Source organism: Acipenser ruthenus, chromosome 26 (assembly GCF_902713425.1).
Source record: "Acipenser ruthenus chromosome 26, fAciRut3.2 maternal haplotype, whole genome shotgun sequence".
Taxonomy (NCBI): Eukaryota; Metazoa; Chordata; class Actinopteri; order Acipenseriformes; family Acipenseridae; genus Acipenser; species Acipenser ruthenus.
Window position 1 is genome coordinate 4,318,934 of NC_081214.1, and position 24,537 is coordinate 4,343,470.

The 24,537-nt window shown below is 38.1% G+C and overlaps 1 protein-coding gene across 2 annotated transcripts in view; it reads left to right on the forward strand.

The window, feature by feature from the left end:
- Positions 1–24,537, forward strand: part of LOC117430435 (calcium-binding protein 8) — a 44,467-nt gene that overhangs the window by 14,954 nt on the left and 4,976 nt on the right. For both annotated transcript variants that reach the window (XM_034050453.3, XM_034050452.3), the window contains exon 5: positions 21,433–21,589. In XM_034050453.3, coding sequence (XP_033906344.1) covers positions 21,433–21,589 — 157 coding nt within the window. The remainder of the gene's footprint in view (positions 1–21,432; positions 21,590–24,537) is intronic.

A 24,537-nucleotide genomic window follows, 5' to 3' on the forward strand; every position in this document is an offset into this window, starting at 1 on the left:
TAGCAATATAGCTATATATCCTCTCCCTCGTCCGCATGTACAGACTGCCTGCCTGGGCATGCAATGTGGAAGAAGGGGATATCCTTGAATGCAATAGGTCCTGTCTGGGACAGAGCTAAATGGAGATGTATCTCCTGTTCAGTGGAGCAGTCGAGCAGGAACACTGTTCCGGTACTATTTTCTGTAGGCATCAGTGGTGTAGACGCCTTTATCCAGGCGACTTAAAGGTTTTACAGGGCAGTACAGGGTTACAATGCAAGATTAATATTTAAATACAGTATAGTTTATAGTAAGTGCAAATGATACTACTAAATATAGTATGAACTAGGATGAGGATTACAACAAGTTATATCTAAAATGACATATTAGTAGTGCAATAGTGCAAGGGTGGTGCATTAGCTGAGGATCCAGTAATGTGGAGCTAAGGTCAGGCAAGTCTAGTGCATAGTAGGAGGGGCGGATCAAGAGATCTACAAGTGTGGCCTAAACATGTGGGTCTTGAGGAGGCGGAGGAAGGCAGTGAAAGACGGAGCAGTCCTGAAGTTCTCCAGTACCTGGTTCCACCACTGAGGGGCTAGGGAAGAGAAGGAGCGGACACGGGAGGATGGAGAGTGGAGGTAAGGCATGACCAGTCAGCCAGTAGAGGAGGAGTTGAGAGGGTGAGAAGGGGTGTAGGGAGAAACGAGGGATTGGAGGTAGGAGAAGGGCGGTGTGGTGAAGAGAGTAGTAGGCAAGGGTCTTGAATTGAATGCGAGCAGAGATAGGGAGCCCGTGGGGTAGCATGAGAGTAGCGAGGTTTGGAGAATACAAGATGACTGAATAGAAAATGGTATACAAAGTGATTCTCAACACCAAGAATACATTCGTTAAGATAATTGTGCTGTTGCAGATCTGTACCAGGTTGCTGTTTAAGCTTTAGGTTAGAGGGAAAGTGAGGGGAAATAATACAGTTATGTGCTATGGTCTCTGAAGGGATTGAATTGGTATTGAATTACGTCGTTGTTTCCATTTTTGTGCGTTCATCTGTCACAGTGTTTGAGCATATGGCTTGCTGTAGTGTACCCAGCAGAGGTCTTGCAGTTCATTACGTTTATAATGACAAACTAAAGTATTTACTTAAAAATGCGGTGAGAAAATGAGATTTCAGAATTTGATTATTTTTGCTTGTCGGCTACATCAATCATTACAGTCACCGCATGTCTTTTTCTTTCCTTGAAAGTTAACTGCAGCTCGGCATATGGTTATTACCTAAATGTATTCTCACATTAACTTTCAAAAAGTTACTTTTGAATGGATTATTCAATTCAAACATAACAACAACAAAAAAAAAACACATTTGATTTAATAAAGTAGTGGCCAAAGTTAGCTTTACATATGCTTGCTGTTTAAAATATTCTATTAGAAACAGCAAACCATATTGTTTTCAAGGGAAAGGTAAGTTAGGAACACTTACCATACCAACTACAGCAAGTCTGTTCTTCAGATTGGCACATTGCTTTTGAGACCTCCTCGTAAAACATCATAAGTTTATGCAGTATTGGAAACTGAAACTACTATATTAACTATTATTAGCCCTCTATGAGCGTCAGTCAGATAAGCTGTCTTGCCCATTTTGACTGAAATCTTGCAACAGGGAGATGCAACACTTTGCAGAGATTGTTTCAGTTCACAGTACTATCCATAACATTGTTACCACCCTGCAGTATGGTATTGCAGGACCTTGCCAGCATTATTGCTAACTGCAGCCAGTACTGTTATTTCCTTCAATATATGCAGATTAATAAGAGTGCATGACAGCTTAGTGAAAACAAAACCTGTTGTTTTCAGGGCTGGCATTTCATGCTTGACTTTGAATTTAGGATGCCGCTTTTAATTCTGTAATTGCAATTAGCGCATGAATGTTGCAGCTGTTTTTAATAAATGGCTATCTTTGAAAATGCAACATTTTATGACAAAGGTTTCTACCTGATGATAAAGGTGAAGTAAATCAGTGCATTGAAATTCAAGTCATTATTATGAAACAGTGTGATTCTAAAATAAATATGGATTCCAAACGTCTTTAAACTACAACATTTGTCTGAGGTAATTGAATAAGCAGATGAAAAGTGACTTCTTTAATAGGATAAACAAACCTTCAGAACAGAAGCAGACACATTGAGATGCAAAATGAAGAATACTAATGGAAAGCTGGAGGGCCCAATGCGAGAAGAAGCTTGTGGAGAATGCACAGAATACATCCAGCCCCTGACATGTATAGAATGATTTGAGTTTTTGAAAATCCCTAGGTGCTGAAGCAAGCAAAAGAAAAGCATCTGCTTCTCCTACAGCGAAACTTCAACTACTCAAGCTGAGGTTTAGAGGGACAATTTTCTACATAACATGCTTGAATAATACTTAAATAAAACAGCCCTCCATGATCTCATTTGGGCCCCAATTAGGATTGCGGGCTGGTTGAAGTTTCCTAATGACAGTCCAGTGCGATAGAAGTGAGAGATGTGTCTTAATTTTCAAAATGTAGAAAAACAAATGTGTACAAAATCAAGTTTCTCTTAAACGATTGATTTTTGAGCATTACAAAACAATTTGAACTGTTAATATCAACTTTAATTTCTTGGTCCATCAATTTGGAACCGTGCATAGATTTGTTATTGCAGGCTGTGAAAATCTGCTTCTTAGTAGTCAATGCTGAGCACTGGATCAACTGGTCCATGGTCACCAGTTCTCAAGATACTGTGCCATTTATAAATTTAATTCCACCTGTCATGTCTTAGTAAGGAACTGAAGTCATACTTAATGTATTACTAGTTACTGGGTGATGGGCATTGAATAACGGAAGGTTTTGGGTTAAGCTTTCTGGTTATGCAAAATAACAAGGCAATCTTGCTTGGGCATTCATTCATTCCTTCGATGATGAATATGGTAAGTCACGACCCATTCTTTATTCATGAAACCTTCAGGGGCCTATTATGCAGTCTAAAATATTAAAACAAAAATAATTAAATAAAAAAAATGATATTTAAGTATTGACCAGAACCGTGTGTGCATAGTAAATTACGCAGATTGAAATGGTAGCAAGCACAAAGGATTTGGCAATTGAAGATGACTGTCTAGACTCAAGAGCACTGATGTACTGGAGCATCTCATTTGAAGTATTTTGCAGTAATTTCAGTAAAATGAAGAGGCAAATTAGCATCAGTCCTATTGGTATATTTAGTAGCTTTTGTTTTAATTCTACATGCACAGTAAAATATTAAATATAACCATGCAGGGGAAATTCCCATGTGTGGAAAACATGTCAAGAAATTCAGTTTTTATTCTTCACAAAACATGTGATTTTACAGCTGCTGCTTTAGTTCACAAAATTCAGATTTTACACATGTACAGTTTGGGACTATTGGCAACATTTGTTCCCCTTTAAGTCAAAGACAGGCCACAAAAATAATAGCTGCATGTTTCTCTGACATTTGACAATAGCCAGGGAAACGGAGGAGGCTGTCCAGTTTATTAATATCTGCAGAAAAGTATACCAATCTAAACACAAACTTTGTTTTGTTGCTTCTTTTATGTTCACAATTCTTCAATTTCCACTGCCCTTTACTAGAGATGAAGTCAAAAGTGTCCTTCAGTCTCAAAGTCATTTATACAACTGATGCTGCTGCAGAGCATGCAGTGTATTGGCTGCTCCTGTGTTCTTCATCAAGCTGTTTGTTTTATACTTTAGGAGTTGTCATTCCCTGGGGGCTATGCCGTAGCAGAGGTGGACTTGTCACGCTTTAGAGAAACTTGCTAAGGACCTTCTTCAAGTTATACTGTAATGTATCATAATCTCATTCATATGGAGTCTGTATGTCTGTTCATCCAACAGTCTTTTAGTCATTTTAGACTTTTGCATATATCTAATTGTATTAAACATTGAAAAGGATATTCTTTAGCACAAATTAGGATATATCGAGGCACCCTGTTTGTCTGTCTGTCTGTCTGTCTGTATGTCTTACATTTTGACATGTATACTCTCTAGTCTAGGTCATAGTGATCATTGTTACTGTTACAGCTTTGGCTTTGTGCAGACCCTTCATGCATTTCAGTGCTGTTTCTCGGTGACATGACAAGATCAATGTTTATTGAATGATGAGCACAAGTTTAAACTGGATGCCATCCAAAGAGCTTGGGATTACAGCAACGCTTGGTTTCCAGATGTGTCTCTTTTTTTTGTTTTGCTAAGCCAGTGTGAATATGTAAATATTTTGTGTACTGTGTTGTACATTGTGCTGAATGGATCTTTCAGTGCTGTACAGTAGTTCATGCATCCATCCTTTATTTGGGAGATCTGACTGTGGATTGGTAGGATTCATTTGGCATTAATCTAGCTATTAGTCCAGTAGTTTATCTTGGGTATTTGTTAAGCCACAGCCATTAATCGCAATGAAACAAAGGTTGCATTATTCACCCAGTGAAAAAAGTACATATTTGGCTCATCTGGCTTGATGTGATTTTCTTAATGTACATCTTGGATTAAGACTGACTGCATGAGTGAAAATGTGCTGTTTGGCTGAAATACATGTTTAATTTTATATTGCACTACAAAATCCATTCACAAGGAAGCCTGGGGGCTCCAGGCAAGAAGACTTTTGAATTGGTTTGTGAGGGAGGACTGTCTTTAATAGGGCTCAGCCATAGTGTATTCTGTTTACAAGAATGAAGAGTTCTAGAGTTCTGTGTCCCTTTTGATACAGTCTAATCCTGTTGAGGTGATACCAGGTTAATGCAATCATATCATAGTTAAAACGTCCTGGGCTGGATCATTTGCTGTCATCACAGCGGAAATTAATCCTTTTATCTTTCCATAATTGTTCTGGGTGATGATTTTGGTTGTCTGGTGACGTGAAAGATCAAGGTGTTTCACATTTTTAGATCTGTTATATTCTACAGTGCAACTAGAGCAATATTAGACTGTAATTGCAATTTATTTTGTCTGTTCTTTAAATAAATAATTAGCATTATCACTAAGAACATTTCACACAGCAACTTCTCAACTTGCTCTCAACTTCAAAATAATTTGAAAACGTCAATAAAATATTTGATGAAATATTAAATGAAATATTTAGCAAGCCCTGGTAAAGTTTTATAAAACTGGGACTGTGTGGCTGACATGACGATACTGCATTAATAATGCGTTAACTAAATCATGTTTGTGAATTAGGTTCCTAACAGCAATTCCATGTGATATTACTGAACCCCTCTTTTATTTGTGTGCCATTAGTTCTTAAGTCCATTTCACTGCTAACCTAGAGTAATTATCTCACATTTAAGTTCCTGTTTTCAGGTCTGTATTAAGGTGCTTTCAGGAGCTGCTCTTCAGTTTCTTGAAAAGAGGATATAAAAGGTTTGCAGTATGTTTCCTTTCTGTGTAAATAGCCTCCTGTTTCCTTTCCTTCTTGGTTAGCATTCTTTCGGCTGTGTTTTAGCAGAGCTCAGTTTAGTCAGACAGAGCAGGCTGAGAGGAAATGTAAATATTGTATGAAAGAGCGCATCCCAACGAAGCAGAAGATTCAATTACACCGTGGCTGCCGGATTTGACTGACAAGTCTACCCAAGAGCTCAGAAAAGTAAAATAAATACATAAAAACCAACAAAAATGCGATCATTCCTGAAATCTGCTCTAGCTATCCATTTAAAATGAGCTGCCAGGAAAGGAAAAGCCCCCAGAGTGTGGAGGTTAACTCACAAAACCAGATATCACGCTGGGAAAAAGAAAAAGGCTTGGCATGAGACAAATGTTCAGTTTATTTCTGTGTTGGTAGCCCAGTAGCTAACCAATTAGCGCTTGTTTTAAACTGGAGGTCAGAATGGTTGAACCTGCAGATGAGAACATATTATTCATGCAAACTGTAAGAAATGCAATATATTGGGTCAGGTTAATAAAGGGGTTTACTGCAGATGCAAAAAGCTGTGTTAATGGGTGAGCTTGTCTCTATTGTGGAACGATCTGGTTGTATTAGTTAGGCTATGAATACAAGCTTGTGGGCAATTAAAAATGAAAGCGTAACTCCATTGAATCAAAATAAATACAATTAAATGAAAAGAATAACGTGTAAATGTTAAGGGGCGTTGTAAATGACACCTGTAGTTCCATGGTAACCAGCTGTACTAGGACGTGTGTACCCTGTATTTAAACATGTGAGCTATGAGCAACTTCTGATATTGGAGTGAATGCTTTGTACCTTAATGACTATGCAAAATCCAAGGACCCTTTCCCCCCACTGTGCTCTATTATAGATACCGTGCATTTACTTTCAGTCAGAGGAAAATCAAAGATTATTTGCCCAATGATCTCTCATGAGAATGCTAAATAAAGAACAGAACAGGTGCATTATGACGTTATTATGAGTGAGCAATGTCCCTGTAGATAAAACTTTTGTAAACAAACCGGAATGTAAACAGCGTCTGTCTTCTGAGTACACAGAAGCTTTAGAAGATTGTGGTATACGTGCACTACATTGGTGATTATGTGGCACTGTTACTTTTAAACTATGAATCCTTGCATCTTTGCAATGGCTGTTTTGAAGTGCAAATCAAGCACGGCCTTGAAAGACTTCACCTAGAATTTTAAGATTGAGACATAATTAAAAAAATGTAAAATGACATGAACATAGTTTAGATCTTTTATTTAACATCATGTAATCAAAGATACTACAAAAGGTTATCGCAAAAGTTTACCGCAAGCCATAATAGTACAGTACTATTTCATGTTAGATTTCGAAATGTTTCAGTTTTCAGTTTTTCGTTAAGTATATGAAAAACTACAAACTGGTGTGTAAATCAATATGTTAACGTAACATTATTCAGCAGGTTTCATTTGACTTTATGAAGCAAAATCACCATAGGGTGATACAAAACTTTTGGCCATAGCTGTAGCTTACATAATATACAAGACATCTTGACTATCTCATAGTATTACATTAAATTACGTAGAAATGCCATTTGACACTGAAAGCAGGTGCATGTGAAACTCACATGGCTCTGCCTTCTACCAGCCTCCTCATTATGCATCTACCTCTGAAACAGAATGCTAATACTGGACACCCACAGAGCTGGGTTTAACTCTGTCATTCAAACCATTAGGAATGGAATGACTAATTATTATATGGAATGCATATTTATGAAAAATCTATGTGATGGGGAGTGACTTATTCATCAGTTGGGTTCATGAAGGATATTTCTTGGGAACTGGTTGTCTCTGTTACTTTAAAATGTGCTTGTATGTTTGTGTTCATGTTCACTCATCTCGGTGGGGGATGCACAGGTATGTCATATTCTTGCTTCGGTGATAATATCTGCTATACATAGCCATACCATATAGAGTATGCACCTGTAAATGTTCATTTCCAACGCATCGTTATTGATCATGTAATCAGCAGAGGGAACGTGGAGCTGGATCCATGAGGATTCAACTAGCACACTATCAGCACACAGTGGGCACAATTTTCGTTCAGTTTGCTTTTGCAGCAGATTCTGTTCTTTACCTCCAGTAAGCCTAAGAGATGAAACCAGACAAAAATACGTTAGTAAGTCCATGTATCTGCAAGGCATTATAACAGTTGTAGGTCAAGATACTTGCACAGTGTCTTAAACATGACAATGACTACGAGCTGCTGAAATGTGCCCGGAGACAATGTGACGTCAGCTGTGAGCTGATTCTAATTTCAGATATGTAAATATAGGAGAATGAGTATTGACAATGCATCCTCCTATTGGATTATTCCTGGTAGGGGTAGTGATTATGATTTCCAATATCAACTGGGAAGAAGCTCCAGTGAGACCGGCTCAGCCCCAGACTGTAATGAAAGAAATCTATTTATGCATGACATTTTATTTTATTTTTTTAATTTTGGATGTAGTCCAACATCTGCTGGAATGGAGATTAGACATTATTGAATTCCAATTTTCACTCCATAGTAAAGGGGGCTTGGCCTGCATAATGCTTGTGATAGTCAAAGCTTACAGGTTAATGGAGTTGATACTGCTTTGCTTTGTGTTATGAGAATTACATCAAGATGTATTCATGTCTCTATGGATTAACATACTGTATGCTCTGGTCTAATGAATAAAGAGCAGAAACGTGGTCAATGCCAGTTGTAAAATGTGCCTGATGTTTATTAGTACAAAGGGGTAGTGGCATTTCAGACACTGACACTGTCCTTTTAATATGCGCATTCTCTTCAACCCAATGGTGAGCTTGTCTGGAGATGCTTCGTGCACGCAAGCCAGTGTGGACTTCCCTACACAAGCACAGTCATCTTCTAGAGCTCATTAGAATGCTATAACAGCTTTTCTTAAAGGGGTTATACCTTTATATATATATATATATTATGTGTTGTTTTTTTTGTATAACATTTCCTAATCGCTGTACATAGTAGAAATGATTTAATTTGCCATATTTATGTTAGGCAGTCTGGGATCTGTTTACACCTGTATAAAACACTGTAACATATAGGATGACTGCTCATGTTATACAAATGACTGGTCAAGGATCTTTAGATCTTTATAATGAATGGTACTGTTTATTTATTTAGTTAGTTATTTATTTACTACTTGTATTTTGTATAGAAGAGCCAAGGCTCTTATTTAGGGTTATGTGGTAAAATGTAATTTAAAAAAAAAAAAGTTTTATCCATAACAGCTATCCAATTCCTGCCACTCGGAGGTGAATCACTCATTATATTACACCGTCTGTATAGTTCATTTTAAATTGCATATCATTTCTTCAGAATGCAGCCACAGATTGTTGCTTTGACTTCTGTATGTGTTGCAGTTGAATCAGAACGCTAATCATAATGTGTCTGCTGGCTGACTTTTGATTTATGAGGCTGAGATGACAACTAGAGAAAATTGTACTAAAACAGTTAAATAGGAAAAGCTAAATGGCCGTACTCCTGTTGTGTGCAAACTGCATACACAGGGGAGTATTCATTCAAGTTAATGCACAGTATACTATACCCGTGTGTCCTTGGTTTGAATATGACTGCGGAGACTTGAATATGACTATACATTTAATTAACGTGTAATTAAGTCTTCAGTTGTGAAACGGAATTAACAGTGTAAGCTGTGCATCTAAAATATATTTGTGTCACTTATGCTGATTGTCATACTGCTACAACACATTGGTACAGTATAGTTCAGGACTCTTTAGTTCTGAAGATTTTATAGGTTTGTGGGTTAAACCATAAGCTGGCACTGTGTTTATTCCTATGAGCAGTCTGGCCTAACAGCAGTTGTGTGAATGTAACGTTTCCTGTATTGAGCCAGCAGAGGCTAGTCTATCAATGGTAATGTTGAGGCGTATTAACAGAACTCAAAATGCATCTCTCTTTGTCTTGAAAGGTCAAGAAAGTCATTTTCTTTTCATAATGACAATCTCAACAGGGCTTAAGCTGTCACTGATCTCAAAAGGAAATGTTGAAGACGGCTGCATTCCCTGTTGGTTTAGATATTTATTTTGAATCGCTACGTTTTGAAGATTGCAAACAGGTTTTATGTCGGTAGTTGCAAGAATTGCAACCTGGTTAGTGTATCACTCCGAATTGGGTAAAGCTTTAGACAAATGTACTGGTTCACGCCTTCAGTTAAATGGCTCATTTCTATTGGGTGGGGGCTATTTAAATGATCTGCATGTCTTAATTACTGCTGCCCTAATATGTATAAACCTAGTCTTTCACAGACCTCATTCCTCAAAGTAGACGATGACTGTAGTACAGAAGGGTGCCTGCTGTTTCCAGGCTGCTCACGGTAGATGCTGTAAACAGATGTACTGTTTCTAATGAATGAAGTGGACCGTAAGAAATGAGAAAAATGCGAACAGAAACAAACTCAACTGGGGTAAAAACAGAAATGGCTCGGAACACGAAAGACCTTGGGATTAGTTCAAGGTCAACCACAGGAACGAGAGAGATTCATCCTTTGGTTGTTTTCTTTCTTTTTTTTCTCTCTTTCCTTTTTTTCCTGTACTTTGTGTCAGCAGCAGGGCTCGTTTCAGTGTTGCATGCACTAAAGTCGCCCCAAACGAGTACAAGGCATTCATATTTAAAAGCCATGCGAAGATGAAATGCACATCCATCCGTATTTTAAAAATCGCATCCTTTTAGACAAGTGCCTATCATAGGATTATGCTGTCTGTTGACACAACGGCACTAGTGGGCTATTCAATAGTTTCAAGGTGTATTTGGCTTGTTTACCATCAAGCACATAGGCACATTCATAAAGACATCCTGAAAGTGAGAACTTTGCAAGGTTACATGCTGTGTAGTGTATTTTCTTTTGAATCTGTTCCAGAAGTAAAATCCCATCAAAGTAAATATCAAAGGGTATCGTGTGAAAGGTTCTATTCATACGCTTTTAATGACAACAACAGTTAAAACTGTTCTGTAAGTTTTCGGGGAGAGTATGTCCTGTTGAATTCTTGTTCTGGTTGGTTAGCCAGTAGAATCATAAAATAATGTTGGAAAATGAGAATCAGTAGCTCCCTCTAGACTCTAAATCTCTAGCATACTGACTTTTTTTTTCATTACAGTAATTATATCTCATTGGCTGTGCTAATGAACTGGGAACGGTTTGTCTAAATTTGATGGCACTTTTGAATTCACATTTGGTACAATAAGTTAGTTGACGTACTGCGAATGTAAGTCATGGTGGTTGGGACATTTGAAATCAGTTATTTATATCCTGGGAGATGGTATGTAAGTTATACCTTCGGTCCCTTCATACCAGACTCGTACTGTATTTCAGATAACTTTGCTCCAGCACAAGATGAAAGCATCCCAATTAACCCATAAATTGTTCTATTCCTAACACTCGGGTGACTCTGCCATCACAACCATTGCAACTAGCAACTAGCTCTTGGTCGAACTGTAACTCTCCGACCTAAGCCCTCCCCCCTCCCCGGGCGACGCTCGACCAATTGTGCACCACCCCCTGGGAGCTCCTGTCTACGGTCGGCAATAGAATAGCCTGGACTCGAACCGGCGACCTCCAGGTCTATAGGGCGCACCCTGCACGCCACTCGGAGTGCCTTTACCAGAAATATTTTCTGTTTAACCAAGCCCTTTACATCACACAAAGTTTCACACAAAGTTTCTTTCACAGAAAAAAAAGTTGCAGTTTTTATTTTGGTGTAAAGACCTTGATATATCTAAGTGGATATCAATAATCTAAACTGTTAAACAGCATTGGAATGTGTTTTTTTATCACATCAGTTACAGGACAGTCAACAGTCTACAATAAAACAAGAATGCAAACTGTTTGGTTTCCACTGGAACAAATTTGTCAATTGCAACAAACTAAAAGCCACGTACTAACAGATCCTCTGGTTTGTACGGAGGACTGTACTAATGATAGACTGCAGGTAGTTTCAATTGCAACGAATCCAGTGCCTCCAAATTGTCTGCAGTGAACACAGTGCATAAGTCTCCTGCCCCCTAGAGGATTGTGAAGCACAGAGAGGTCGCCTTCAAAATGTAAGGGAAATGTGAAGTCAGATTTCAATATTGTTATATCTAGATAGCATAGACTGAAAGATGATGGGTATAGCTGATGCAAAGAATAATTTCCTTGTTTAGAAAGACATCTCTGGAATAAAAATTTTCTGCAGGAAGCAAACGAAGTAACATTCTGGAAATAAAATGCCACTGTGGCTTTCCAATACATTTATAGGAAATAAAAGCATTTGAAAGTGTTATTTCATATTTTCAGCATGTTGTTCAATAATGCTGTTGATGCTGTAGCAGCTTCCTTGGCAATATGGGTGTAATTTAAGTACTGTATCTGCTGCTTGTTTCTCAAAGCATGTCCTCTTTTATTGACATTAGTAGGTTTGCTGCAAAGAAGTGTAGTTCATTCTGCATGCTAACCTAATCTCGCTTTATGAACAGAGGCCCTGGTAGTCCCAATGCTGTTTTGCTTGCAATGTTCGTGTATCATCATTGCAAATGTAGCCATGCAGGTCTTTACCACTGCAGGTCAAAATTTAATAATAATAGTTGTCTCTACAGTATCAACAGGAAAGTGATGCTCAAATTGGATTCAGATGGAAGCTGGCACTGTATGTGTTGCTATTGCTCGCCTGTATTCTTCTGTCATTTGCAACGAAGTGTCCGAGAGTCAAGGACCCCATTTTCCACTTTGCTGTAGTAATAAAGCTTGACTTAATGATGCTTCTGCATAGACAGTGCAAGTTCTCTTCCAGAAACAGTCCCAGCATCCACACTCCTGTGATTAGTGACCTGGAGGATGACTGAGCAAGCTGGCTTTGGGTAATTCTTCCTTCAACACTTTCATTAAACACCACTGCTCTGACCTCCCTCAGCTCACAGAGAGTGCAGTTTTACCTTGTCTGGTCGGTGATATAATGGTGGGTGGCGAATGCTATCTGCTCCATGATATAGAAGGCTTGCGCAGTAAACACACTGAATGCTAGCTGGTTTGCTATTGATGACAGGGAAGGTTGTTCATCCTCTAGGCAGTAGCTAATGTATAATGGGTAATTAGGCTGCAAAGCATGATGGAATGGGCTCTGTGCAAGTGTAAATCCAATTCCACTTTTACTCACTGTTTAGCGGAGAACCAGTCTATGCAATATTCATTGTTTCATATTTATTTAATGGTCTAGTACTCCCAAATGATTTAAGGGATTTTTTTGTTTTTAACATAGTTTAGAAGGTCGTTCTCTGTCCATAACACTCAAATCAACTGCAAGACAGTACCTGTGAAGGCGTCGCCCAACCAGGAGGGACTTCGGGACCAATAGCAGGTTAGTTTAGGGGATGTTGATCCCAACCAGTATAGAGAGGGGTTCGTAGTGTAGTAGGTTCCTGGAGCGGGACGTCTCTTTTAATGAGGCTAGCGCTCGCCTTGTGTGGCAAGCTTTTATTTTTAGTTTTGTTTTCTTTATTAAATCTGACAGTAGGACTACCATTGCTGGCACCCTAGTGGCAGCACTTGTGTTGTATTAAATCTGCGCACCCCTGTGTGGCGTGTCAACACCCAATGCTGTGTCTGACTCATTATCATTCAGTGACGACCCACGCAGGTAACATCCCCCTGTTACAGGCGGGAATCAGTTTTATTGTGATTCAAAACTTTATTCCTTTCAGAAAAACTCGTAGCTGCTTCCAAATCGTCGCGAGGAAACGTTGCTCTTAAAAATGACATTCAAAATGATTTGCATATTCTTTTTGTTTTTCCATGTCCATCGTTCAGCGTCTGCTGCTTTGGCTTTGCACGCTGTCCTATTTTTTGCCACCCAGACAGTAATAAAAACCCCCGGGGGGGATCGTTAAGAGAAGAAGTAAATTAAAAGAGTTTACTTTGTATTAAACTTAATGAGCTATTACAAAGACCATGCCTAGAGCAGGAAATAAATAACACGCTCACAGCTCACTGCGTATTGTGATTAAATAAAACAAGAGAAGCACTGCTTGGGTGGAATGGGAGTCCTGGGGAGGGGGAGCACACATAGATTAGCTAGGAAGTGGGAATGAATGTATGCCCACCCATTCCTACAGGAACCAGGCGTTTCATTTGTTCCTGAGATGTAATGCCGACAGCGGTAGATTAGTATGCTGCCAGCAAGATGTGTTTTTTTTTTCCATGGGGAATTTGGAAATACAGTTACTTATAATCTGTCTAAAAATACCTGATTCCACCGCAAGTACTGGGAGCTGCTTTCAGCAGCAGTCTGACTAGAAGCAGTTTTTATTCACATTATGTGCAGGAAGTTAATCAGGAAAATGGTCTTTGATATTAAACAAATACTCTTCTAGATACTAAGAGTAGTTGAGATTCACAGAAAAAAAAAAAACTGCTTGAATTATTTTTACATTGAAATCACAGTAAAGAGTCAAAATAACCTTGAACGATCTCATAAGGTTAGTAGGATGAACTAACCTTGAATGAATGCCCAAATACAGAATGAAAAACGAGCTAAAAAAATAAATACAAATAAAATCATTAGAATTGTAATTTCGCAAATGTAAAACTTCCATTAAGAAACACAATACTCAACTTTACCATACCTAATGTATGTATATTTTATTTGTATTTTATTATTATAATTTAAATTACTTTTATGCAGTTCAGTCTGTGCCTCATTAGCTAAAGTTAATATGAATTTTAATATGAGAACATAGTTACTAAAGTGATGAATAATATTACAGAACTTTAACGTTTGAATGTATTTCTTGTACAGTGAAGTTATTGGTAAAACCCTTACTAAAACATATTTGCAATGGTCATTGAGTAGCAAAACATAAACTTTCTGTTTGACTTTGCAGGAACTTTCTCTATATGTCTTCCAAACTGTATCCATCGGTTACTATAGCTGTAAGCTCATGATCATCTGTAATCATGTATTTATTAATAGTGATGGAAAAAATACAAACTTTTATCAATGACTAATAAGTCACTAAAGGTAGGCTTGATTTTGGTGCCCTTCCTTTGAAGGCACTGTTTCACTGCTCTCCTAATCATTGTGTAATTGAATGTTGTACTCCTTCTAAGTTTGTATAACTGTACAGCCCCACTCCTCCATTAGTGAGGATGTCAGCACTCTCTATGCTGGACAGGGTCAATTACAGAGAGAATGGTACAGATGAGTATGTACATGGGCATTAAAACCTTAACATATAAACGAAGTTAGAAAATAAACGTGATGGGTGTTCTTGTGCATTAAATAGACATACCAAAGAAACGGAATAAGTTAAATGACAAACGTTTAGACTCAAAGTCTTTTTCAATGTCTTTAAATGTTGCAACGGTTACGGCTGAATTAAAAAAGCCAGCTTTAGCTGTGTAAATGAATACATGTTTGAGTCGCACACTATGGTACACCTGCTTGCAGATTCTCTTCTGAAAACCTTTAGATTTCAAAGAAACATCATCCAGGACAGTAAGCCTGTAACCCCAGTGAATTTAAGGGCTGTCAACACAGCTTGTTCAAATCTGCACTCCAAGGTCACCTTTACTGTGATAAAGAAATGTTATTCCATTATCAGGTGCTCCCCCTAGGTCAGGGATGGTGAACCTTTTTTAGCTGGAGTGCCCAAAGTTGGATTTTTTAAAAAAAATATACATCACTAAGTGCCAAGGGTGCCAATGATTAATTAGGGGTGTAAAAGGTTATCCGGCGGCTAAACTGTAACTTTTTAAAATAATATTTACTTTCCTTTTTTTGTAATTAAGTTTTTATTAGGCAAACATACCAAAAAAACAGCAATCCACAATACAAAATAATTAAGAACATTACATGAACTAGGACAGAACCCTTCCATCAGCCCTCATCCCCTCGCAACCTCCCCAAACCCTGAACCCCCCTCCCCCTCTGTTGTCTGGACAGCAGGTGTGGGAGAACAATATTTACATTCCTATGACTAATGGGACTTCTGCTGCTGAATATCCGCTGACATTTTTTCAACCCGTGGTTCACAGAAGCACACTGAAACAGGTTGTCTTACTAACTCCCCAGAAGAGGTCTCTATACAACAGAAGCTTTCAGCATGAACAGCTATCCCACTATTGCAGATATTTGCTGGGTGCCATACCTAACAAAAAATGGCCACAGTTAATATTGCCCACCACATCCCCTCCCCCATCCCATCCATATCCCCATCCCCATCATAACTGCCAGACCAAACATACACTCTCTCTCTCTTCAACCCCATCCCACTCCTGTTCCCCTTTATACTTCACTGGGCACTTAATGCTGGTCTCCCCTCGCCTCCCATTATTTCCGCTTGTCCCTGAGAACTCGCAATCTGTCCTAAGCAATTCCCTTACATTCCCCATTCCCTGTCCCTAAGTACACTGCACATTCTTTTTTTTTTTTTGTAAATTTACAGACATAAAAAGCAATAGTGATAGTGCACCTCACAGGGACCCATCAACCTTTGCATATGCCCCTCTATATATTTTGGACAATCCTTATTCAAGTAAGATCAATCAATCTTAATTTTATATAGCGCCTTTCATAGTGGAACATCATCTCAAAGCACTTCACAGCATGTAAAAGAATAACAGTGCATCATACAATAAATACATAATTTGAATATTATATTGCTAAACTACAGTAAAATACATAAATCACATTTCATGACGCATTAAGTTTAGAATTATAATGCTAAACATCAGTAAAAGCAACAATCACAGTGCATCATACAATAAATATAAGACGTTTGCTCAATTGGCGCGCTGCACCAGTAACCCTGGCCAAAATTGTATTGTTTTTTTGTTTGCAGTTGCACACAGTGGCAGCCATTACCGCTGTACCGTCATTTTTTTCCAACTGTATATTTACTTACATAAAACATATCTACTGATTTTACATTTTGTAAAATAACTATTTAAAAGGCAAGTAGCAGATAACATACTTATTAGAAAAAGATTTCTGTGGTGTCAAACTACCTTGAAAAAAAAGGAGTATCCACAAATGTACTCTACATATCAGAGGCATAATTTATTTTGAGACGATTGTTTTTTGAGAATTTACAACCTGCTTTTCCCCACTGTATGAAGAGGGGTAACATACCACAGTATGACCCGTAATTAAGATTAAAATAGTATTTAAAAAAACAAACAAAAAAAAACAGTGCATCAAACAAAGATTACATAATTTGAGATACGAGTATGTGACAGTGAAATATATTTTCGGTATTTATGACAAGGGAAAGGTTTGACAATCAAAACAGCGTGGGACATTTGCTTTAAAGTTCAATGCACGTGTTGCCGCCAGTGACACCTGCAAAAGACCTTGCACTGCACATTAACACGTGTGCGAAAAGCTGTACATCTTTTTAAAAAAGACGTAAGCCTAAAGTGCTTGGTTATGTAATTTCAACCTATTTTAGGCTCGCAGACCCCCGACCCCGAGTGTAAAGTATGAAAGATTGTGGCCATTTCTCCATTTAGTACAGCAGATGACGGTCAGTAAAATGCTACGAGCATCAGACTAACGATCCCTTCCTCCCCGCGTGTCCCGCTGACACATCCATAGCTGACCACAATTACATTTGATCCTCCATGGTACAGACTTACTGTTTTTGATCAGCTTTCAGTTCCCAGGGTACTTGAATAAAGCAGCTCAGCAGCATAAACAGCCAACCATGAACGTGTAGATAATAACGGCTACAGTTAGCGCTGCTTAATTACTGGGGGCGGGGCCGTACTTGCAAATCAAACTGACTGGCTTTCCAAAGTGTCACTCAGAGGGCGTGCGCAAAAAAAAAAAAAAAAAAAAAAAAGCAGATAACTGCTCACTCGCCGTGCCAACAAATACGACTCTGCGTGCCACTCTGGGCACGCGTGCCATAGGTTCGCCGTCGCTGCCCTAGGTGATGTAAATGAAGCCTACTTGTTCTTTTTTTTATTTAAAGGCGAACCGACTGACAGCTCTCAATTGAGCTCCAAGGCATTTTCATGCAGGTTGCCTGAAGGACATTGGGATATACAATGGGGTCTCTATGTGATCTCCGTGTGAACAAAAGGCTGCCATATACAGTATAATTGCTAATTCCAAAGCAAATAAAAGTCAATTTGCTTAGCAGATGTGCGTACCCCTGTGCATTTGTACCAGCTAGCTTTAGGAATGTCATTTCCCAGCTCATCGGTGATGACTGCTGTCTTCTGTAAGGAAGTTGGAAGAAAACATTTATCTCTTCCTTGCAAGTCCCTTATCAGTCTTCTGTAGATTTTCCGGACTTTATTTTGGGTAAAGCCTGTTTATCTTGCCACCACACTACAGATTCACTCCACTTGCAGCAGCTATTAGGGTACCAAGTGACGCCACCTAAATGCAGCATTAAGGGGTCCTCATACCTGCTGCATCTGTAACCCGCGGTGCGGTGGCAGGTTAAATAGACTGTCTTCACCAGGCGTACTCAGACCAAAGAATTCCCAACAGAGTGGCCTAGTTTCTGTTTGGAGGCCAACGTGTTAAACATGTTCCTTGAGTGATCACAGAGACCCCAGACCTTGATTGTGCTCAAGGCTTGGACACGTCTTCTGTGGTGTTAATGTTGAGACTTTGTGATTCAGAGTTTTGAAGTAATGGGCATAGAGAAGAGTGGATTTGAATTTAAAATGAAAACGCAACTGGCTGATTTCCATACGTTCTATAAATTATTCAAAACATACTAATGACATCTAGCTTCTACTTATACAGGCTTTTTTATTATTATCAACAATAGCTAACACTGGCTGATTTAGACTGTAAGTGATTCCTGTATATTCATTAATTAATTAAATGTGGAAGTATGTTTTGCAGTGCACGTTGTGATATTGTTTTATGGAATAACGTCCTCATCATATGTCTGCAATAGCTTTAAAAATAAGAATAGCTCTTCATTGGGAGGTTAATAGTAAGACAGTTGAAATCTGATTCATAGCTAAAGTTGAAATTCGGATGGTATTCTTACATCACACACACTGTAATTGTTTAACTGTAATACTTACACATTTAGAACAAATTCTGTGTTTGATACAAGGCCATGCAGAATACTCCAGTCATAAATTCTGTATTGTATACAATGGATTCAGGGTAGTGTAGAAGTGGTGCTGAGCTGTATAGTCTAAATGTTACAGTACAGTATCAGCACCTTAATCTGAATATGGATTCTCAATTACACCCTACTTATGTTTTCATGCATGTCTTTGATTAACAACAGTTTTACTTGTACCACTTCCTGTTGTACTGTATTGCATACTGTAATAGAACAGGGCATGGCAGGCTTTAGACTTGATACAATAGAAAATAATTGGTTCCTAGATAATATAATCAATGCATGATGTATGCTGGTGTATGTAAAATTGGCAAGTGTATTGTTTAAATTCTCCAGCACATTGGGGATTTAAATCGTTATTCCTGTAAAGGGGACTTAAGTACAGCTTTTATATGATAGTCTTATTGTGATTTTCAGTAACATTTTTATGTGCATAGAAATATACATTCCAGAAGGCGAGATCCAGCAGCACAAGGTATTAATCTCTGAGGGAGATGACAAGCAGTATGAGCACTTTGTGATTTTATTGTACTGCCATGAAAGAGAGCTGCAATAACTCCTTGGCCAGAGCTTCGCGGGAGTGTACTTTTAAAAAGAAAGTTTTTATTTAGAAAATTGTTCTTTGGGACTTTGTCTTATTCATATCTTTTTTAATATATTTTGTTAAGACTGATGATTAGTCATTTAGAAATCTCTAAAATCATTAGTGTACACACATATTGAGATTTCTGCTGTTCTAATTAGAATAGACAGTCACTTGTGTAAAACAATGTGAGATTATGATGTTGTCTACAGGGTGGGGGTCAATTCCTGTTTTTCAATTCCAATCCTTTTTAAAATCAATTCCAAATAGGAAAAATGAACTGACCCCAACCCCAATTGTCTACATTGTAATGTAAGTTATACAGTGCACTCCGTTTATAAGACTCACATCCGTCCCAGAAAGGCAGAAAGACTTTCTTTTTCCTGCCATGTCGACTCACATGTAAACTGCACGACTTGCTTTTTTTTTCTACTGGGAGTCGCTGCGGACCAGGGATTGTGTACTGTATACATGCTGCGTACGTGCCTAATCACGCGAGATGTGATCAAATTCAAAAACAGCTTTATTGGCTGTACACGTCATTGCACTTGATACAGTATCGTATTACATGCAGTCAGTTTGCCCTGAAATTATTCTTATAAGCGGATTGCTTGATTTTTACAAGCTTGATTATTTTAGCATGGTTAGGATAGGAATGATTTGGTCCCAGTGGTTTTGATCACTATATGCGGTTGATTTCTTTTATCAGTAATTCTTATAAACGGAGTGTACTGTATATGAATCTAAGGGGTCGATTTAATCAAGTTCGGGCAAAGGTTATTCAAGCACCCCGTTGTTGCACTGATGTTTTAGTGCTTGAAGATCAAGGCATGAGGTTTCTAAAAGCATTTCAAGCCAAGAGAGATGTCTGTATTCAATATATAACTAAAATCATCTGTTTCAGAGGAATCCACTACAAGATTCGTAGCTTCAATTGACGATAGCAAATTTAGCATTTTTATAACAGCAGAGTTTAGCTGTAAGGAGGCTTTAACGTTATTACCGGCCCTCCTGGTGTTTTGCTTGACAGTCCTCCTCGAATTCTGAATGAAAAGAATAATTCACTTTGTTTCTTTTTTTTTTTTTAACAATAATAAAAAAAAAAGATTGCGCACACAGTCTAAAGTCAGATAATTTATTCTGAATTTTTTTTTTCTTTGACAGAAAAATTATTGTGTGGGAAGATTAATCATTCAGCACTTTGGAAGAAAGCGTAGCACAGAACCAAGAAAACAATAGGCTGAATAGAAGTCAATTTGGCACAGAGTACTTACAATGAGCAAAACTGGAACATGTTAATTTGAAAAAAAAAATGCAGTGAAAGCATACGAACATTTGAGAAAATGCAGAGATATACTGTAAACTGATGACGTCTTGAATGCACTGGTTTTGGAATAACAATATGTATAACAATTAATGTCAAGGATGTTATTAGCCTGGGTGATGGAGTAGGGACACAATGTACAATGATGGCAATAAGACGGCATTGAATTTTAATTGGAATTAGAAATTGATTGTTGACCTAGCCGAGGACATTTCATGCACAGCGTTTTTAAAAATCCGGCAAATTGCTTTGACATTCTGTTAATATGAAACAGATTAAGATTAGAATGGATTTTTGTTTTACTATTAATAGTTTAGTACTAATACATATTGAACATGTAATTATGGAAACATCCATGCAGTAACACTTGAATTCAAGCTTTGTAACATAAACATATTATTGTTCCTATGATAATTTTTGTTTTGCTTTGCACTGGAGTAAATGCTTAGTAAATCGTATTCTCTTAAAAATGATCAGAGCTGCTCCTTAAGCTAGAGTTTATTGACTGTGGCATGATCCCTGCTACCTGCTCATTCCACACCCATAAATAAATAGAAAGCAAGACAATAGTACATTTATTTTAATAGATGCAAATTAGGAACCAGAATTATGGCAGATCTGAGACAGCTGAAAGAAGCTGGAATCTGTTACATGTAAACGCTTTCAGCAGTTTAATGAAAGCTTGGGCCATCCACAAACAGTTGCTGGGGATGGAAGGTGGGGTGGAGGCTGAGGGTAAAGTGAGCATGCGTAGGAAAGCAGATAACAAATTGGGGGTTGGTAAACCCAAGTCACTTCAGTGGTTCTGAAACTTTATCTAAATGGGCCCCGCTTTGAATTAGAGAAGTGAACAATAAGGAGGACTTTAAAACCATAGCCATATATGAATGGCACCCCAGTCATTTTGTGTGGGGTATTTTTCATCGTCACAACTATGGAAGAGATACTTTAGGTAGACTAATCTTCTGCCAATCTCTCCCCAGTTTGACATGCAGCGAATAACGCTGGAAGAACTGAAGCACATCCTGTTCCATGCCTTCCGGGACCACCTCACGATGAAGGACATAGAAAACATCATCATTAACGAGGAGGAAAGCCTAAACGAGAACTCCGGCAACTGCCAAACAGAGTTTGAAGGAGGTAAGATACAACATACAATCAGCCGTCTGAAAAGTGAAAGAACTGTGAAAGGGATAACCCAAAAGAGGTACGTCTAAGATAATACTGCTATACTTGTACTGTAATACGAAAGTCAGTAGTCGCGACCAAAGACAGAATACAAAATACTAGTACATTTACAATTTGGTGCTGTCTAACTGTCTGAAACAAAGTCATTTTTAATAAAGTTATTTATTAGAAGTACACTGATTTGTCGAAACATTGGATCATTTAAGTAACATGAGGGAATCCCCTCGTCTGCAATGCATTCAGCCACAGGGCGGTATTGCTGTACTCTCGTCTAAACTTCAGAAGTGCATCAGTGCAGCACAACAAATTCTTTGATGAATCCTGAAATGTGTAACTAATATCTGAGACTTCAATGAACCCTAAGCAGCAAAGATTCTCATTAACTTCAGTAACTGTTGGCCCGCAGGTGAATAAAGATATGAAGATATCTTTATTCAAGATATTAATCCTCAATAATAATCTTATTAAAAGATATCAATCCTCAATAATAATCTTGGTTTCTGATGATCGGTTTATATATATATATATATATATATATATATATATATATATATATATATATATATAATATATATATATGGCAGATCAAGCTGACTTGCCAATATGTAAAGAGAATTTTGGCAGCTGACTGAAATTGCAAGCTAATGCACCACTTGAACTTTTAAATGAGAAGCTGCTTGATACATGCTCTATTGCCTCAAGACAGGAGAATGTATTCCAACACTTTCTGACTCAGGCCTGTGGCAATCTGTAATGCTTGTCTCTCATGGGTTTCAATTGTCTTTGGCTTTGACTGTTAAGATGTTTTATCAGATTTTTTTTTTTTTTTTTTTTAAGAATAATTTATAACATTTCTTAGAAGCTGTCAGTTGGCAAGTTCGTTTTTTTTTTAAATAATATTTTATTTCCTTAATAACATTTTCAGTTTTAATAGACCATGAAGTTAGACTCCTGCGTCGCTCATTTTGTATTCCACTGGTCTCGCTCTGCAAATAGATGTTAAATGTACTGCTCTCTGTGGACCTGGAAGAATGCTGCAATTGAATCTTCAGAGATAACATTCAACTCAACGGGATATCAAAGCCTTGAACTTTATCTCTGGAACAGTGCATAAAAAAGGTCTGTCTTAAAATGTAGCACACCTGTCTCCATAGCAACCCGTGGATATTATATGTCATCTCAGTGTCTGGGATCAACTGAGTGACAGGATGGCATTTCGCATGTGAGGGATCCATCACGCAGCCTGACACTGATGCTCCACCTCAATTACAAGGTTGTGGCATCCATTTAGGATAGAACTGTATCAGCAATGCACAGACTAGCCAGTAAAGGGCAGACATTGCTCAGTGGTTAAATCCCTGGACCTTGGACTAGTGCAGAACCTAGCAGGATTTTGGTCTTTGATGCCCCGTTGTGACTTTCCTGAAATAGAACAAGGCCTGCACCACCCGCTTGTGTTCCAAGGTGACAAAAACCAAGCACAGAAGGACATTTCGATTTTACTGTAAATGTGATCATTGAGAAAAACAAATGTAAAAAGAAATTGCAGTTAAGATGTTAAGCTACTCCAGGATAAACCGGTCCTTGCTCGGTTGTGTAAAAGTGCTTTCTATCTGTAACGTCGTGGGTATAATGCAGCAGTAAGAGTGACAAAATAATGACCTTAAATATCAGGCAGGAACTGATAGTCTAAATGTATTTAAAGTACATTTACTTCTAATTCTGACTTTTTTTTTTTTTTTTTTTTTTTAAATATCACAGTGCCTTCTTCATTGGCCAAATGTTTAAATTTCATGTTACTAGTATACACCCATGGAAGGAAAGTTTACAGCACCTATATTATTTTACTGCGCCTAGAGTATTTTATTTTTCTGACTTATCAACTAATTGTTGGCTGTCCAAGCAAATGGTCGCCTCTGCAAACAACAAGTGGCGTTGGTGTGAACCCAGCTAGCAGAAGACAACTGGAGTCATTTAGTATGTGGCTCGAACGAATATCAGAAATGTCATGACTAGCTGAAAAACCTACACACAGCAAGCTGTGAGCAGCCTTCAACCAGTGCAGGGCATTGCTGTGGCAAGGGCTCCAGTATCAGAGATCTCAACCCAGTATGTAATTACCAGAGCCGTTCAAAGCAGTTTTCCCAGGACCTTTACGTCTCCTGGGATTGTCACAACATTACATTTTTTTTTTTTTTTTTTAAAGAGTCATCTTGAACTCTCCTCTTTTTATAAGCTGGCGGCAAATTCACTGTTGCATGCTGGGGGCAGCGTAGCATTACTGAATTATATACTATGCCACGGGCCCAGCAAGATGAAAAACAATATTGTGGAATCAAACTAGTTTGTAACTTCACAGTTCTCTGCACAGTATTCCAATAACTTGCTTTCTATTTTGGTTTGAACTACATTTTCCAGCCAGAAAACTGTTTAAAACACACACACACACACACAGCAGCCAATACTGGCTTTCTTTTGTAATGCAATCATAGCTCTGTCAGTCTTCCCGGTCCCCAGCCACAAATCAAAAACAAGTGTAGTCCAACATAATTATTTTTATATTTGAAATGCACAGCTTTGCCAGGTGCTGGATACTGTTTTACTGTTCTTCACACCACTGAAATAAGAGCTTTTTTTCTTTCAAAAAAATATATATTTGTATTATTTAAATGTGAATACACACAATACAAAGACACAAGCGTAGTTTTGTTTAACATATTTTTTATATATTTTTGTGGGCTGCATTGGCTGTGGACTGCTTTTGAATTTCTGTTCACAAGGCTATTTGTTTAGTCGTCAAAATGCCTGAGGCTTATGCTAACCGGAGACCATGAAAAATAAGAAAAATCTGACACCTGCCATATACAAGATCTTAAGCTTATAGGGCTACTGATTACTTT